Here is a 17,038-nt window from a genome sequence, read left to right on the forward strand (position 1 = left end):
TGGAAAAGACATAGTTAACAGTCTGGGTAGGCCTGTAGGTTGGGTGAGGCAGAGTTTCAGGATCTCCAGAATGGGGAAAACAGTGTTGGCTAGGTTGATGGAGTCTCAGAAAGGGCACCAGCCTGCCTGCTCTGTGGCTTTCTGGAGGGAGGGCTCAGAAAATGTACAGCGGCTTCTGCCCACCTTTTGGTCTGGGGGAAAGCTGCCCTCCAGCTCCTGCCTTGATGCAAGATACTTCAGTTCCTCCAATGCCAGTGGTGCCTTTCAAGCTTCTACCCTGGTGCTGGAGCTCAGAGGGAGTAAGTCTGAGTAAGCTCATGTATGGGTTCTTAAAGGGAAACTGCTTGGGATCCAGAAGTTTCTTCCACCATCTCAGTTCCCACTGGTTTTTGCAGCCAGAATTTGTGCAGCCTTATCTTCCTGGCACTGAACCCTGGGCTGGGGTGCCTTGTGTGGCCTGGGACTCCTCGCTCCCAAGATATCCCTCCGAGTTTTTATTCCCCTACATGTGGGTGAGATGCAGCCAGTCTGGATGGATGAGGTTTTTTTAATTCCGTAATCATCAAAGTTCCATTCAGCCCTGTTTCTGATTCTGAGTGATGGTTCTATATTTTAGTTGTAATTTTGATGTGGTTGTGCGAAGCAGTGAGCCATGTTTACCTATGCCGCCATCTTGACCAAAGTTGTACTTAGTTGTCTTTAACTGCTTTCATAATAATTTTTTAAATTGTATCATAACAGCTGTTACTATCAGTGTGCATTTAAAAGCAAACATCAAAAATGGTGAATTTCTTTGTTGCCATTTTAATATTAAAGATGGAAGAAAATATGCAATAGTTTCAGCATATTATGTTTTATTATTTTAAGTAAGGTAAAAATACAACTAAAACATGAAAAATGACTGGTGCAGCATATGGAGCAGGTGTTGTGACTGATCAGATGTGTCAAAAGTTGTGTGCTAGAGATTTCTCACTGGACAGTGCTTCTTGAAGTTGATAGCAATTGCATCAAGATGTGAATTGAGTTCCGCCAAGATGGAGAAGTAGGTGGAGGATCCACCTCGCCTCTGTGCACAACCAAATCTAAGAACAACTATTTTTAACAGCAGTCACAACCAAGCCACACGGAAAATCGACAATACGGAGTCCAAAGGACAACTAGATACTCGGCTGGACCGGTACGAGGAGCGAGGCCAGCAACAGAGCAGGTTAGCAAGAAAAAATTCCCGGGGCGGTGCGCGGTGCGCGCAGGCAACCGAGGGCGCTGATCGCCAGCCAGCTGGCTGCCGGAGCGCACAGGGAAGAGGCGCGGTGGGTTGGTCGGTCACGCGCATTTACGTGCGGAGAAATCAGTGAGAAGGGAAAACCGCGCGGTGCAGCAGGCTCGCACAATTAGGATCGGATAAACAAGCCCGAGGTGTGTGAGTGACTGGATGCGCTGGGCTAGCGGAGAGGAACGCCATTGCTCCCTCTCTGACCCCGCCCCCACACACAGCGTCACAAACCAGCGACCTGGGTCGCCCCGTCCTGGTAAACAACTAAGGCTTTGCCCCGCTCACTTAACAGCACGAATAGACCAAAAATGGCTCTAAGACAACTCAGAGCCCCAGAACCGATAGACCTAAGTGATGAAGAAATAGCCAGTCTTTCAGATGCACAGTTCAAAACACTGGTTATAAGGATCCTTACAGAACTGGTTGACTTTAGTCACAAATTAGAGAAACATATGGAAGCTAAATTAATTGAAATGAATGGGGATACAAAAGATACCAATAGTAATGGAAAGAAAATTGGGACTCAAATCAAGGGAGAGAACCAGAAGGAAGAAAAAAATGATCAAACAGAAAGGAATGAAGAAATAAGAATTCAGAAAAATGAGGAGAAGCTTAGGAACCTCCAGGACATCTTTAAACGTTCCAACATCCGAATTATAGGGGTACCAGAAGGGGGAAAGGCACAACCACCAGTTGAAAAATTATTTGAACAAATAATAGGACTTCCGCCAAGATGGAGGTTTAGGTGGATGTGCCGTGCCTCCTCACACAACCAAGTTTAGGGACAACTAAATATTAGCATCAGAAAACACAACCAGAACACGGAAAACTGAACTTTTCGGAAGTCCGCTAACAACAAATTCTTCGGCCCGACTGGTAAGGGGCGAAACCGGCGTCGGGTGAGGAGTTACAAAGGAGAGCTCAATCGACCCGGGCGCGGAATCCAGATGCGCGAATCCAGTCGCACGGGTTCCAAACCCAGGATTGGACCTAGTGAGCGACCGAGCGGCCCACCCGGGTGAGCGACTACGGAGGAGACAGTGGGGAGGCGGTGGCAGCGAGTTGACTGTGGTTGCCCGGTTGCGCGCGGGTGAGGGAGTGAGTGGTCGGACCGGCGGCGGCGCCATTTCCCCGCTCTGACCACGCCCCCACATACAGCGTCACAACCCAGCGACCTGGGACTCCAAGGCGCAGCTTCTCTCACTTAAAGGGGCAGAACAGACCAAAAATGTCGCAGGGGGACCTCAAAGCCCCAGAGATAAATCTAAGTGACGAAGAAATAGCAAATCTCTCAGACGCACAGTTTAAAACACTGGTCATCAGCTTCCTCACAGATCTGGTGGACTATACCCACAAATTAGAGAAACATATGAAGGCTAAATTAAGAGAAATGAATGGAATTCCACAGGAAACCCATAGAGATGAAAAAAAAAACTGGGACTCAAATCAATGGAGTGAACCAGAAGGAAGAAAAAAATGATCAATCAGAAAGGAATGAAGAAATAAGAATTCAGAAAAATGAGGAGAAGCTTAGGAACCTCCAGGACATCTATAAACGCTCCAATATCCGAATTATAGGGGTACCAGAAGGGGGAAAGACACAACCACCAGTGGAAAAACTATTTGAACAAATAATAAAAGAAAATTTCCCCAATCTGGCAAAGGAAACAGACTTCCAAGAAATCCAAGAAGCCCAGAGAGTACCAAAAAAGTTGGACTCAAGAAGAAACACACCAAGGCATATCATAATTACATTAGCCAAAATTAAAACGAAGGAGAGAATCCTGGAAGCAGCAAGAGCTAAGGGGACAATCACCTACAAAGGAGTCCCCATCAGGCTGTCAGCAGATTTCTCAAAAGACACCTTACAGGCAAGAAGGGGCTGGAAAGAAATATTCCAAGTCATGAAATCTAAAGACCTACAACCAAGATTGCTCTACCCAGCAAAACTTTCATTTAGAACGGAAGGACAGATAAGGTGCTTCTCAGATAAGACCAAATTCAAGGAGTTCATCATCACCAAGCCCTTATTATATGAAATGTTAAAGGGACTTATCTAAGAAAAAGAAGTTAAAGAAACATGAACAGTGAAAGGACAACAAACTCACAGTTATTAACAACCACACCTAAAACGAAAGCAAACTAAAAGGACAGCTAGATCAGGAGTGGAAACATAGAAATGAAGATCTCAAGGAGGGTTAGCAACAGGGGAGTGGGAGGAGGAGAAGGGGGGAGAAGGTACAGAAAACAAGTAGCATAGACAGTAGATAGAAAATAGATGGGGGGGCAAGAATAGTATGGGAAATATAGAACCTAAAGGACTTGAGACACATGGACATAAGCTAAAGGGGGGTAATGGTGGGGTTGGGGGGCAGGGTGGAGGGGAATGAAGGGGGGAATAGAACAACTGTAACAGCATAAACAATTCAAAAAAAATAAATAAATTTATTTTAAAAAAAAAACAAATAATAAAGGAGAATTTCCCCAAGATGGCAAAGGAAATAGACTTCCGAGAAATCCAGGAAGCTCAGAGAGTCCCAAAGAAGTTGGACTCAAGAAGGAACACACCAAGGCACATCATAATTACATTAGCCAAGATTAAAATGAAGGAGAGAATCCTAGAAGCAGCAAGAGCTAAGGGGACAGTCACCTACAAAGGAGTTCCCATCAGACTGTCAGCTGATTTCTCAAAAGAGACCTTACAGGCAAGAAGGGGCTGGAAAGAGGTATTCCAAGTCATGAAAACCAAAGATCTACAACCAAGATTGCTCTACCCCGCAAAACTTTCATTTAGAATGGAAGGACAGATAAAGTGCTTCTCAGATAAGACCAAATTCAAGGAGTTCATCATCACCAAGCCCTTATTATATGAAATGTTAAAGGGACTTACCTAAGAAAAAGAAGATAAAAAGAGATGAACAGTGAAAGGACAGCAAACTCACAGTTATTAACCACACCTAAAACAAAAGCAAACTAAGAGGACAGCTAGATCAGGAGCAGAACCATAGAAATGAAGATCTCAGGGAGGGTTAGCAACAGGGGAGTGGGAGGAGGGGAAGGGGGGAGAAGGTACAGAAAATAAGTAGCATAGACAGTAGATAGAAAATACATAGGGGGGAGGGTAAGAATAGTAGGGGAAATACAGAATCTAAAGAATTTGAGACACATGTTCATGAACTAAAGGGGGAAATGGTGGGGGAGGGGTATGCAGGGTGGAGGGGAAGGGAGGGGGGAATAGAGCAAATGTAATGGCATAATCAATAAAAAAAAATAAATTAATAAAATTTTCAAAAAAAAAGATGTGAATTGAGAACATTGAACGTTATACAAAGCGGAAGGTAGCCAGCATACTCACAATATCCAGATGAGTAAGGTGACGGGTAAAAATGAACAACATGTCTTTTATCTTACGGAAAAAATGAAATGGCCTTTTTGGCCAACCCAGTATTGTTTCTCTGAGCTATCCCAGCTTTTTGTTTCTAAGGCCTTACAAGCCTGCTAATAATTTTAATACTTAGCAAAAGCATGTGTTGTTCCTGAAATTTCTTTAGCAAGGCATATTATGTTTTTCTTCTTTAGAGTCTTGATGTCTGTCATGAAGCCTGGCATTATAAGTTTATTAAATAAGTAAGGAATTCAGGGCTCATCATGGAGATTTCCCCAAGGAAGCACATGGTATATATTGTCCATGGATGGCAGGATAGAGTCTAGCCTTTAGCTCATTTCTTTCTCCCTCCCAATCCCCCAGGATGACAAAAGATGTGAATGGATCTATCGAGGCTCTACACGGCTAGAGCCCATGTTCAGCATGAAGACATCCTCAGCCTCTACATTGGAGAAGAAGCAAGGAGGACAGCTCAGGACACGTCCAAATATGGGTATGTCCTGAAAGACACCCTGGGGGGAGGGTGGAATGGGACAAACCAGCAAAGGAGAGTGAGTATGTACAACCCTTTCCTTTCTTTACCAAGATGACACCACTGACTCATTAGAAACAGGACATGAGTGCCCTGAGTTGTTGTTGGTGATGGATTTATGGTGCTGCCTCCACGTGCTGTGGCTCTGACTCGTTCTAAGTAACCACATAAAAGTCGGAAACAGCTGGCTTAGGTCGGGGGTGTTGGTTGTAGTCCTTGGTTGTACCTCTGTTACTCACATGATGATAACTGCTTTTTCTTGCCTATGGTCAAACTCCTTTAAAGCCTAAACTCTTTTTGTTTTTGTTTTTATATGTTCCAGGCATCTTTCTGGTTGGTTTTTTTTTTTTTCTGGATACATTAGTTGATCATCAAAGAATGTATTTTTTAAAGTTTTCACTTAAGTATAATAATAATTATTATTATTAATACTAATGTTATTAATATTATAACTCATAATATTATAAATCATCTTATTGATTCAAAGCCAGCCTTTGAATGCCACCCATTGGTGTAAATACTGGGAACTGACAGCCTTAGCTCTTTCTCAGAATGTTTCCATTTATGCTTTTTTTTATATTCTATAAATTGAGGGTCAGATGTGTGCATAAATATGTGACACAGCTCTCATCTTCTCAGTGGTCAATTTTCTTTTTCCTATAGGTGCTGTGAGGAGCAAAGGCCCTGTGGTGCAGTATACACAGGACCTAACCAGTACTGGAACCCAGTTTAAGCCAATGGAGCTTTCACAGCCTACTGCCCCAAACATCCCACCTGCTGCTACACCTGCCCCACCTGCTACACCCACCCCTCCTGCCCCACCTGTTCCACCTCTGTCTCCCCAGGCAGGTGACACTGAGTAAGTGCTTTTCCTTCTTTTTTTTGCCAGTTTCTTTCATATTTCTTATTTATATATTCTTTACCATATGTTCTCTTCTCTAATCTCCTAGAAGCTTGGAAAGCCAGCTTGCCCAGTCACGGAAGCAGGTAGCCAAAAAGAGCACATCTTTCCGACCAGGATCTGTGGGTTCTGGTCATTCCTCCCCTGCATCCCCTGCACTCAGTGAAAATGTCCCTGGTGGGAAACCTGGGATCAACCAGACATACAGGTGAGAAAATCTCAGACTCGGGTGGGGAGGGAAGTGCACTTTGTGGACTACGTGGTTCACATAGCAGTCACTTGTAGGGAGCCTCCTTGGCTCCATGGAATTATGGATGGTGAGGAGTTTGGACTTGAAAAGAAAGCTTTAACCATAGAAGTTTCCAGGAAACAGAATGTAAAAATAATTGAATTAGGATCTGGGTGCCTAGAAATACACAATCACCCAAAAGTCATTTGTCAAAATTTCTTGATAAAAATGTGATGTCGTCATTGGTGCACTGCCCTTGGATTGTTGGAGTTAGTAAGGACATTTATAGGACATGTAGCAGGAAATAAAGCATTTGTAGAAGACTGGACTCTGCTTCCATAATTCACAGGCAAAAAAAGAAATTTTAGGAAAAGGTATACACACTATTGAAATAGGTCAGTCACTAAAGAGTATCCAGGATGTTTCATTGTCTAGGTTTTTGGTAAGGCAAGGGAAAATCTGACTCTCTTGTGCCATCGTTAGCTTCAAGAGCACAGCTGTTTGGAAGGCTAGAGAAGTGGTTTAGCCAGCGGGAGAGGTAGTTACTTAACAGAGATATCCTATCCTATCCTGTTTTATTCTTACCTGATCTGTTGCATCTCATTTTCAGATCACCTTTAGGCTCAACAGCCTCTGCCCCAGCACCCCCAGCACCCCCAGCATCCTCAGCATCCACAGTTCTCCCAGCCCTTCCAGCCCTCCCAGCCTTCCATGGCATGCTGGAGCGGGCCCCAGCAGAGCCCTCCTACCGTGCGCCCATGGAGAAGCTTTTCTACTTACCTCATGTCTGCAGCTATACTTGTCTGTCTCGAGTCAGACCTATAAGAAGTGAGCAGTACCGGGGCAAGAACCCTCTGCTAGTACCACTACTTTATGACTTCCGGCGGATGACAGCCCGGCGCCGAGTTAACCGCAAAATGGGCTTTCATGTTATCTATAAGACACCTTGTGGCCTCTGCCTTCGGACAATGCAGGAGATCGAACGCTACCTTTTTGAGACTGGCTGTGACTTCCTCTTCCTGGAGATGTTCTGTTTGGATCCATATGTTCTTGTGGACCGCAAGTTTCAGCCTTATAAGCCTTTTTACTATATTTTGGACATTACCTATGGGAAAGAAGATGTTCCCCTATCCTGTGTCAATGAGATTGACACAACCCCCCCACCCCAAGTGGCCTATAGCAAGGAACGAATTCCAGGCAAGGGTGTTTTCATTAACACAGGCCCTGAATTTCTGGTCGGCTGTGACTGCAAGGATGGGTGCCGGGACAAGTGAGTTGGTGGGGTATTGCTGGCCCTGCTATGGTTGCCTTTCTTTCCACCTCTTTCTTTGCCTCATATGTGCACTCCTTTCCCCATCTCCCTCTACATCTTCCTCAGCTGGAGTTCCTGCCTTACGGTCTGCATGAAAGTTATGAAATAGAGATGCAAGGGTCAACTTGGCCCAGCTGCATAACCTGGATGCATATGTCTTGTGTTGTTTGTTTGACTCTCCTCCGTTGCTTTCCTTCACCATGCTTTCAGTTGCTGCTTTGCTTCATTCTCTTTACCTTATTCTCACTGTGTCATGTTCTTCTCTCTCTTTCCCTTTTTCATTTACATGTATGAGAGAAGAAAAAAATTTCATTATCTTATCCCCCATCCTTTTATTAATACTTCTTACTTTTAAAGAAAGTCTCATATCTCCAGCTGTCATATCATTCTGTCTTATGTAGGTCCAAGTGTGCCTGCCATCAGCTAACTATCCAGGCTACAGCCTGCACCCCAGGTGGCCAAGTCAATCCTAACTCTGGCTACCAATACAAGAGGCTAGAAGAGTGTCTGCCCACAGGGTAAGTAGTCAGAGGAAAGTGAGGCACCTCAGACTGAGGAGCGTGTTCTTGTTTTTCTGTTTGTGGGAACCATCAGAATTCTAAAAATTGGAATCAAAAATAGAATATATGAAACAAGCATTTATTTTATCAGTTGGATCTTATTTATTGAAATCCCAGCACTTGTTTCTTCCTTGGGCTTTCCTTGAAATGAAGACATAGAATGATTGAACAGTGTCTAATTTTCTGTTGCAGTTAAAGGTGCTCTTAATTTTGTAGCTGTGTGAATGTCCTAGAAGATTATGGCTTGCTCTGACAAGTGAGTCTGAGATGTGTTCAGAGGAGAAGAAGGTAGAGGCCTGATTGTGATTTTATAATTAAGAATAAAAATTACAGTCAAATTCATGGTGCCATTCAGAAGCTGTTGGAGAATCTTAAGGAGTCAGATGGTCTGATCTATCTGCCTTTTGAAGATTACTCTAGCTTCTGTAAGGAGAATATGTTGTAGGTCAGGAAAAGAATAATTTGGAACACCAGTTAGGAGATGTAAGTGAGAGGTGGTAGTTGCTGGTACTAAAATGAAAGTAATAGAGGTGAAAGGATAGATTTGGGATACATTTGGAGATAGAGCTAAGAACTTGATAGATTAACTGTGGGTGGTGGGAGGGGAGGGCAGGATCAAGGACAATTCCTAAATTTTATACTTGAGCAACTAAATGGATATTGATGCTTTTTGACTGAGATGGAAGACCAGAGGAGTTGCAGGTCTGAGTGAAGTTCAGCTTCTGTTTTAGCCATGTGGAGTTTGAGATGCCTGTTACACAGTCCAAGTGGGAACATCGGGAAGGCAATGAGATTTCTGAGAGAAGTGTAAGGGCTGCAAAGGAGTGGTTGGTATTTAAAGCCTGGATGAGTTCACCTAGAGAGAATATTGGTAACAGAGAACAGAAGGGGTCACAGGAGTCAGCCCTGGGTTCTCCAGCTAGAGACTGAGCAGAGGAGGTGGAGCCAGCATGTGAGATTGAGAAGGACAGGTCAGGGAAATAGAAGGACAATAGGAGAGTGAGGTACAGCATGGTAAATTGTTTACAGATGAACATGTGAGCTAATAAGCCTAGTGCTCAAGATGCATAATAAGCAGAGAGAACAGAAGAAGAGAGGAGAAAAACATCAGTGAAATGAGACATTTTCCTATAACTGAAGGGTCTGGGTTTCCAGGGCCAATCAGATCCCATTGTAATGACTGACAATAGATCCCCACTAAAACACATAACAAAATGTGATCACTGAGCCCACAGAACACTGAGGACAAAAAGAAAATTCTGAAAGTTTCTAGAGAAGAGAGATAGACCACACACACACACACATACACACAGGTACAGAATGACTTAAACCTTACCGAAATAACATTGAAAGCTAGAAGGCAATTAAGAAATTTCAGAATTGTTAAGGGAAAATTATTTCTAACCTAGAGGTCTAAACATAAGCAAACTCTTAGTTCAGTGTTAAAGTAGGCTAAAAACTTACACATACATAAAATACATCAAACTTTTTCATTATTCCACTTCTTGGGAAGTTACTGAAAATGTTTACCAAAATGAAGGTATAAAGTTCAGAGAGGGGAAAGTATACGGATTCAGGAAACAGAGGACCCAACTCAAAAGAGGGGTGAGAGAAATCCCACAGATGACAGTGAAGGGGAGTGAAGGAGGGGTCCAGGCTGACAGCTGGGTATAGAGAATAGCCATTATGAGAGTGGGCCAATCCTGCCTGCAAAAGAGACTTCAGGAAAATAAACAATTTGATAGAAAACCTGCAGCGTGTCTGAGTATCTTCGGAGGTCATCAGGACTATGAGAAGATCAGGAAATGAATTTGTGCCGAGTGCATATTTGAAAACTAAGCAAAGGAAAAGACAGTTATTAGCTTTACCTGCATCACTGTATCATTTTTGTTTTCATTTAATTTTTTAAAGATTTTATTTATTTATTTTTTAGAGAGAAGGGGAGGGAGAAAGAGAGGGAGAGAAACATCAACGTGTGGTTACTTCTCACGCTCCCAGAACAACTGGGGACCTGGCCCACAACCCAGGCATGTGCCTTAGACTGGGAACCGAACCAGCAACCCTTTGGTTTGCAGGCCAGCGCTCAATCCACTGTGCCACACCAGCAGGGGCTATGTGTTCATTTTAAACAAAAAAAAAATTTGAAATTTGTAACAATGTTTAGATACATCAGTGCTTAGTAGTAGATGAGTATTCATTGTATCTTTTTTACATGTTTGAAATGTTTCATTAAAATGTTTTCAAATGACCACAAATAATATATGACTCCTGTGCTTACACCTCTCTAATAATAGCTTCTAACTCTACTTTGGATTTTATTCTAATCCTTAGTCTTGGGTCACAAGACACTGTACTGTCTTGCTCCTTCCTATTTCTCTCCCTGCACAACTGTTCCAGCCACACTGATAGTCTTCATTTCCTGGATCCAGTTCACGCGGTGTTTGCCAGCCTACCTTGAGGGCCTTTGTACATGCTGGGCCCTCCTCTTGGCATAGTTATGGTCTTTAACTTGAGGCTCTCTCAACTTTATTCTCACCTCAGAGAAACCTTTCCTGGTCACTCTAAAACTAGGTCATTTTCACTTTATCATTCAATCATTGAGCACCCTGTTTGTGTCCTTTACAGCATCTGGGACAACTTTTATTTATTATATTTGGTCACTTGTTTTTCTTCTGTCTTTTCCATTAGAATGTAGCTCCATGAGGGCATGAACCTTGTCTACTTGCTCACCATTGTATCACTAACAACTAACTTACCCAGTGCCTGGCACATAGTGACAACTTGGATTTTGTTGAATGAATGAAAGATACTCAGCATAACTACTCTGAAAGTTTCATCTGGTGGCAATTAAACAGTTCAAGTTTTGGCCTCATTCCTCCCAAACTGGTCCTGTTTTATCAGCTGTGACACAGGCTCTGAGCATTGCCACCCAGGGAATAAAAGTTATTTCTTGATAAGAAGCTGGTTCTGTGTTTTGTGAAAATTCATCGAGTTGTACAAGTGTACTTCTCTCTGTGTATGTTATACTTTAATCATTTTTTAAGTTAAAAAATACCTTATATGCCTATTTCGAGGATAGAAAAAGAGAATATGTAAAGCATTGACAATGCCAAACAACACAAAGTATACGTTCAGTAAACAGAAGCTGCTCTTAACCTTCTTCATCTGGGGGATACGACTGATGTCATCAACCAACTGATTGTACTGTTATCTTTCCAAAAGTAAGTGTCTCCCTTAATTTACATACAGGAACATAAGTCAAATCCGAATCATGAGCAAAGGAGATAGAGCAGAAACAGTGATACTTGAAAAGATGGCAGTTTTCTCAGTATAACTTCTTCCTTTAATATTGATATTTGCTAGATCTGATTAATGTCAATAGTTTATTTTTTTTAAATCGTTAAATCCATGAGATTAGAGATTGTTTTCCACCATTGTGTCCCCAGTGTCTAGCATAGCTCTTGTTGTCTTAATGAATTTTCACTAAATAGAATAAAAACTTTACCAAAAAAAGAATCTAATGAACTTTAGTACCAGCTCATCCACTTTACTCCCTTTCAGTAGCTATTATATTGGTTTCAGCATTTGTCACACACCTTTATTTGATGCATCTATTTCTCTACAAGTTGACGTAGCTTATCTATTTACTTTAACAGCTCTTAATCTACGTTCACATCATAGTTGCTTGACTTTTCTCCAGGTTGGGCATCCTAGTATTCACTAGTACTAACTGTAATGCTATAAATATCTGTATAAATCACTTTTCCCCTTCTGAGTTATTTCCTTTGGCTATATTCCCAAATGAATCAAAGAGCATAGATAATTCAGTAAATCTGCTTATATAGTCGTTACCTAATAAATGATGGTACCTTAAGAATTCTAACAGTTCTCAGAATTCAGTGGATGCTCTAGTGATTGTGTCATGATTGATTTTATTGTACCCTCCTCCCAGAGTTTATGAGTGTAACAAACGCTGCAAATGTGACCCAAACATGTGCACAAACCGATTGGTGCAGCATGGACTACAGGTTCGACTCCAGCTGTTCAAGACACAGAACAAGGGCTGGGGTATCCGCTGCTTGGATGACATTGCCAAAGGTTCCTTTGTCTGTATTTATGCAGGTTGGTGATGAAAGGTTTGCTTTCTGCAGTTAGGACAAGACAGGGAATTAAATCAGTGACAAGTTTGAGCATAAGAATGAAATGCTTGACATGTGAACTTGGGAGTAAGAGTAGGCCAAGATTTTCTTCTGTAAAGAACAAGATGAGTAATGTGCCTGTCTGGGAGGATTAGGGAGGGACAGAACTGCTTCATAAGGACGGGTGAAATTGTGGATGTGACAGTGTTTCAGAGAAGGGGCATGATGGTAGGGTTGAGTGTATCATTTTCTCCCACATCATTCTACCCTACTACTCCACCCAGAGATCTTCAAGTGTAGCTGAGAACTCTCTTTTGATAAAGAGAAACAATGGGAAGGCAGAAAGGGCAAGATGTAAAACTACACTAAGTGCCTTATACTCTCCTAGATAAGACACAAAGGAGGGGGTATCATCAAAGAGGTGAAATACCATACAGGAGGCATTTTGACTTTATGTGCTGGTGGGCTAGGTGTGGTGGGGTGACCCTTTTCTTTCTAAAAAACCAGCATAACTCTGGAAGGCCTTTAATTCTCTTCATTCCCAGGCAAAATTCTGACAGATGACTTTGCAGACAAGGAGGGCCTGGAAATGGGTGATGAGTACTTTGCCAACCTGGACCATATTGAGAGCGTGGAGAACTTCAAGGAAGGATATGAGAGTGATGCCCCCTGTTCCTCTGACAGCAGTGGTGTAGACTTGAAGGACCAGGAAGATGGCAACAGTGGTACGGAGGACCCCGAAGAGTCCAATGACGACAGCTCAGATGATAACTTCTGTAAGGATGAAGACTTTAGCACCAGCTCAGTGTGGCGCAGCTATGCTACCCGGCGGCAGACTCGGGGCCAGAAGGAGAATGGATTATCTGAGACAGCTTCCAAGGATTCCCGCCCCCCTGACCTCGGGCCCCCACATCTTCCTGGCCCTCTGTCAATCCCTGTGGGTGGCTGCAATCCACCTTCCTCTGAAGAGACACCCAAGAACAAGGTGGCCTCATGGTTGAGCTGCAATAGTGTCAGTGACGGTGGCTTTGCTGACTCTGATAGCCATTCATCCTTCAAGACTTGCGAAGGTGGGGAAGGCCGGCCCGGGGGCATCAAAGTAGAAGCTGAGAAAACCTCCACCTCAGGGCTGAGCTTCAAGGATGAGGGAGACCTCAAGCAGGCCAAGAAAGAGGTAAACTCAGGGAGCGCTGGTTTGTGTGTGACTGCTGTGATAACAGACTCAGTGCAGTCCTGCCATGAGTCTTCACACGTTAATTATTTACTTAATGGACACTTCTGTGGGAAACCTGATTGTCTCCCCTCCAGCCAGCACAACTCTGGTGTTTATTTAAAGAAAGAAATTATTTTGCCCTGGCTGGTGTGGCTCAGTGGATTGAGCACGGGCCTGCAAACCACAGGTTTGTGGTTCGATTCCCAGTCAGGGCACATGCCTGGGTTGCAGGCCAGTTCCCAGGAGGGGACACACCAGAGGCAACCATACATTGATGTTTCTCTCCCTCTCTCCTTCCCTTTCCCTCTAAACATAAATAAATAAAATCTTTAAAAAAAATTATTTTAAAATCAACCTACCGGGTTGATTCATTACAATGTAAAGGCTTTATAAGTAATTTTTTAAATGAAGTGCTATTTCAAGTTATCTATATCATTACTTCTCTGAGAGAAGAATTTTAAATATTTTTAATGATGTTAAAACTTACTGTAATACAGGTACTGAATCCCTTGTCTTTATAAGACTCTGCTCGTGTTTTTTACAAACATTTTATGCATTATTATTGGGAAGGGTTGAAGACCTCTCCCGGAGACTTTGCTGATGAGACTGAATGCTGCCATCGAGTTGCAGTCATTTCTCCACACACACCTTATTTGAGAGGGTGTATCTCTCACCGGCTAATGTCTTTGAGGTCATTTGAGATGAATCTAAGTATCGGATTTGTTACCTAGGACCATGAAAACATTTAACCCTTCACTTGCTCTTTTTTAGGACCCTGATGACCGAAACAAGCTGTCAGGGTAAGTGTCTCTTTGGACCTGTTTCCAAACCTGCCTTCTTTCAAGCCTACAAAAGAAGGCAGAGAAACAGCCAATAACCCAATTCCTCTCATTGCTTCCCCTCCCGTCAGAGTTACTGAGAGCTCTCGAAATTACGGTTACAATCCTTCTCCCATGAAAACTGAAGGACTTCGCCGCCCACCTAGTAAGACTAGTATGCATCAGAGCCGACGCCTCTTGGCCTCAGCTCAGTCCCACCCTGAAGTAAGTGGCCTTTCTCAAGCTGTACTGTACCCTAGCCTTCTCTTTTATTCAGAGTCTGATGGAAGGAACACCCTCCTCACCTCATCAGGCCCTTCACCACAATTTCTGTTAGATCTTTTCTTGCATGCGTGGCCTTGACTTCTCCATCTTTCTCATCCAGCAGTAACCTGCCTCTTGTCATAGCCTCAGCTCCTTTCTGACTAACTGTAGGTAAGAGCAAGAACTTGAAGGGGCCCTCTCCATTTATTCTCTTCCTCCTCCTTACCCTTCTTCCTCCCCAGGATGTCCTGACTCTGTCCAGCAGCACAGAAAGTGAGGGGGAAAGTGGGACCAGCCGAAAGCCCACTGCTGGTCAGACTTCAGCCACAGCAGTTGACAGTGATGATATCCAGACCATCTCCTCCGGCTCTGAAGGCGATGACTTTGAGGACAAGAAGAACGTATCTGGTAGTCTGGAAGAATTTGGGGGGTAGTTGGAAGGAACTATAGGAAAGTTGAGATGAGGTGGTTTTTTTTTTTTATTTTAATTTATTGATTTTGGAGGAAGGGGGAGAGAGAGAAACATCAATTTATTGTTCCACTTGTTTGGGCATTCGTCAATTGCTTCTTGTATGTGCCCTGACTGGAGATTGAACCTGCGACCTTGTTATAATGGGCAATGCTGTAACCAACTGAGCTATTCAGCCCAGGGCCTATCTTTTGGTTTCTGTTGTTTTTAGTGGTTAGACATTTATATATGTACCCAGCACCAAACAATTACTATATTATTGACTATATTCACTATATTGTACTTTATATCCCTATGACTATTTTGTAACTACCAATTTGTACTTGTTAAACCCTTATCTTTTTCACCCACCCCCTGAACCCTCCACCTCCTATCTGGCAACCATCAGTTTGTTCTGGTTTCTGTATCTGTGTGTGTATTTGTTCATTTATTTTGTTCTTTTAGAGTTCTCATGTAAGTGAAATCTATGGTACTTGTCTTTCTGACTTATTCCACTTAGCATTAATACCCCCTAGGTCCATTCATGTTGTTGCAAATGATAAGATTTCATTCTTTTTAGGACCCAGTAATATTCCATTATGTATATATATCTTACATCTTCTCTACCTAACCATCTATTAATGGGCACTTAGGTTGCGTTCATATTTTGGCTATTGTAAATAATGCTGCAATGAATATAGGGATTGCATATATATTTTAAAATTAGTGTTTTGTTCTTTGGAGAAAGAGCTATAAGTAGAATTGTTGGGTCATAACATACTTCTATTTTTACCTCTGTGAAGCACCGCCATACTGTTTTCCATAGTGGCTGCACCAAGTTGCAGACCTTCTGACAATGCATCAGTTCCCTTTTCTCCACTTCCTCATCACCTGTTTGTTGATTGACAGCCATTCTGACAGGTGTGAGGTGATATCTCATTGTGGTTCTAATTTTCATGATGATTAGTTGACATTGGGCACCTTTCTGTATATCTATTGGCCAATTAGGGTTAGAGAATTTTTAAAGGAAGCTAAAGGAAAAATTCAGATCCCAAGAATTGAAACATTTCTGTAAGTGCTCCCTGGCTCCCAGCTAAACTGTTAATATTGTTTGATACGTCTCTTTGCTGTCTTTTTTCCATTTCCCTGCTCTTCTCTCAGCTCCTTTATCGAGCAGATCTAATCCTTCTTGAAAAACCTGCCATTTAGGATCTTTGCCTGAGTCCCAGTTTATTGTTATTCCTGAGCCGCAGTGTGTGGAATGAAATGGGGGCAGACTATCCGGTCATGAGTTGGGATGGGATGGGTTCTGATCCTGTTCTCCTTCCTGCCTAGGTCCAATGAAGCGCCAAGTGGCAGTAAAATCAACCCGAGGCTTTGCTCTTAAATCAACTCATGGGATTGCCATTAAATCAACCAACATGGCGTCTGTGGAAAAGGGGGAAAGTGCACCTGTTCGTAAGAACACACGCCAGTTCTACGATGGTGAGGAGTCTTGCTACATCATCGACGCCAAGCTTGAAGGCAACCTGGGCCGCTACCTCAACGTGAGACCCCTTTCCCTCAGATGCTGGATTATCCCGTGGTCTTTAAATTTCTAGTATTTCAATGCAATTACATAAGCCTACCTTTTCTTGTTATAAATTCTCTTAAAGAGGTAGCTTTTTTCAAAACTGCTGTGATGGGGAGGATCAAGTGGCATCGTTTTTCACCCAGCTTGCACTCACCCCACAAAGCTGGATTCTGTTTCCGTGGTTCTTACTGATCCTGTCCTTAAACCTACAGCACAGTTGCAGCCCCAACCTGTTTGTCCAGAATGTCTTCGTGGATACTCATGATCTTCGCTTCCCTTGGGTGGCCTTCTTTGCCAGCAAGTAAGAGGGAGTCAGAAAGAGGGTGGTTGGGTAAGAAAAGAAACCCATGATTGGGAAGGGGCAAGAACTATGGAAATTCTAAGGGGCCCT

The 17,038-nt window shown here is 42.9% G+C and overlaps 1 protein-coding gene across 8 annotated transcripts in view; it reads left to right on the forward strand.

The window, feature by feature from the left end:
• Positions 1-17,038, forward strand: part of SETDB1 (SET domain bifurcated histone lysine methyltransferase 1) — a 35,392-nt gene that overhangs the window by 16,586 nt on the left and 1,768 nt on the right. For 4 of the 8 annotated variants that reach the window (XM_053670179.1, XM_053670169.1, XM_053670170.1 and 1 more), the window contains 13 exons: positions 1,106-1,207; positions 5,022-5,151; positions 5,854-6,049; positions 6,141-6,299; positions 6,931-7,590; positions 8,034-8,150; positions 12,145-12,314; positions 12,877-13,505; positions 14,316-14,344; positions 14,455-14,587; positions 14,869-15,034; positions 16,410-16,621; positions 16,860-16,948. In XM_053670179.1, the coding sequence (XP_053526154.1) occupies positions 1,106-1,207; positions 5,022-5,151; positions 5,854-6,049; positions 6,141-6,299; positions 6,931-7,590; positions 8,034-8,150; positions 12,145-12,314; positions 12,877-13,505; positions 14,316-14,344; positions 14,455-14,587; positions 14,869-15,034; positions 16,410-16,621; positions 16,860-16,948 (2,792 nt within the window). The other 4 variants (XM_053670180.1, XM_053670181.1, XM_053670182.1 and 1 more) reach the window with 4 other exon arrangements.

Source organism: Artibeus jamaicensis, unplaced genomic scaffold (assembly GCF_021234435.1).
Source record: "Artibeus jamaicensis isolate MK-2021 breed Jamaican fruit bat unplaced genomic scaffold, CSHL_Jam_final contig_1715, whole genome shotgun sequence".
NCBI lineage: Eukaryota > Metazoa > Chordata > Mammalia > Chiroptera > Phyllostomidae > Artibeus > Artibeus jamaicensis.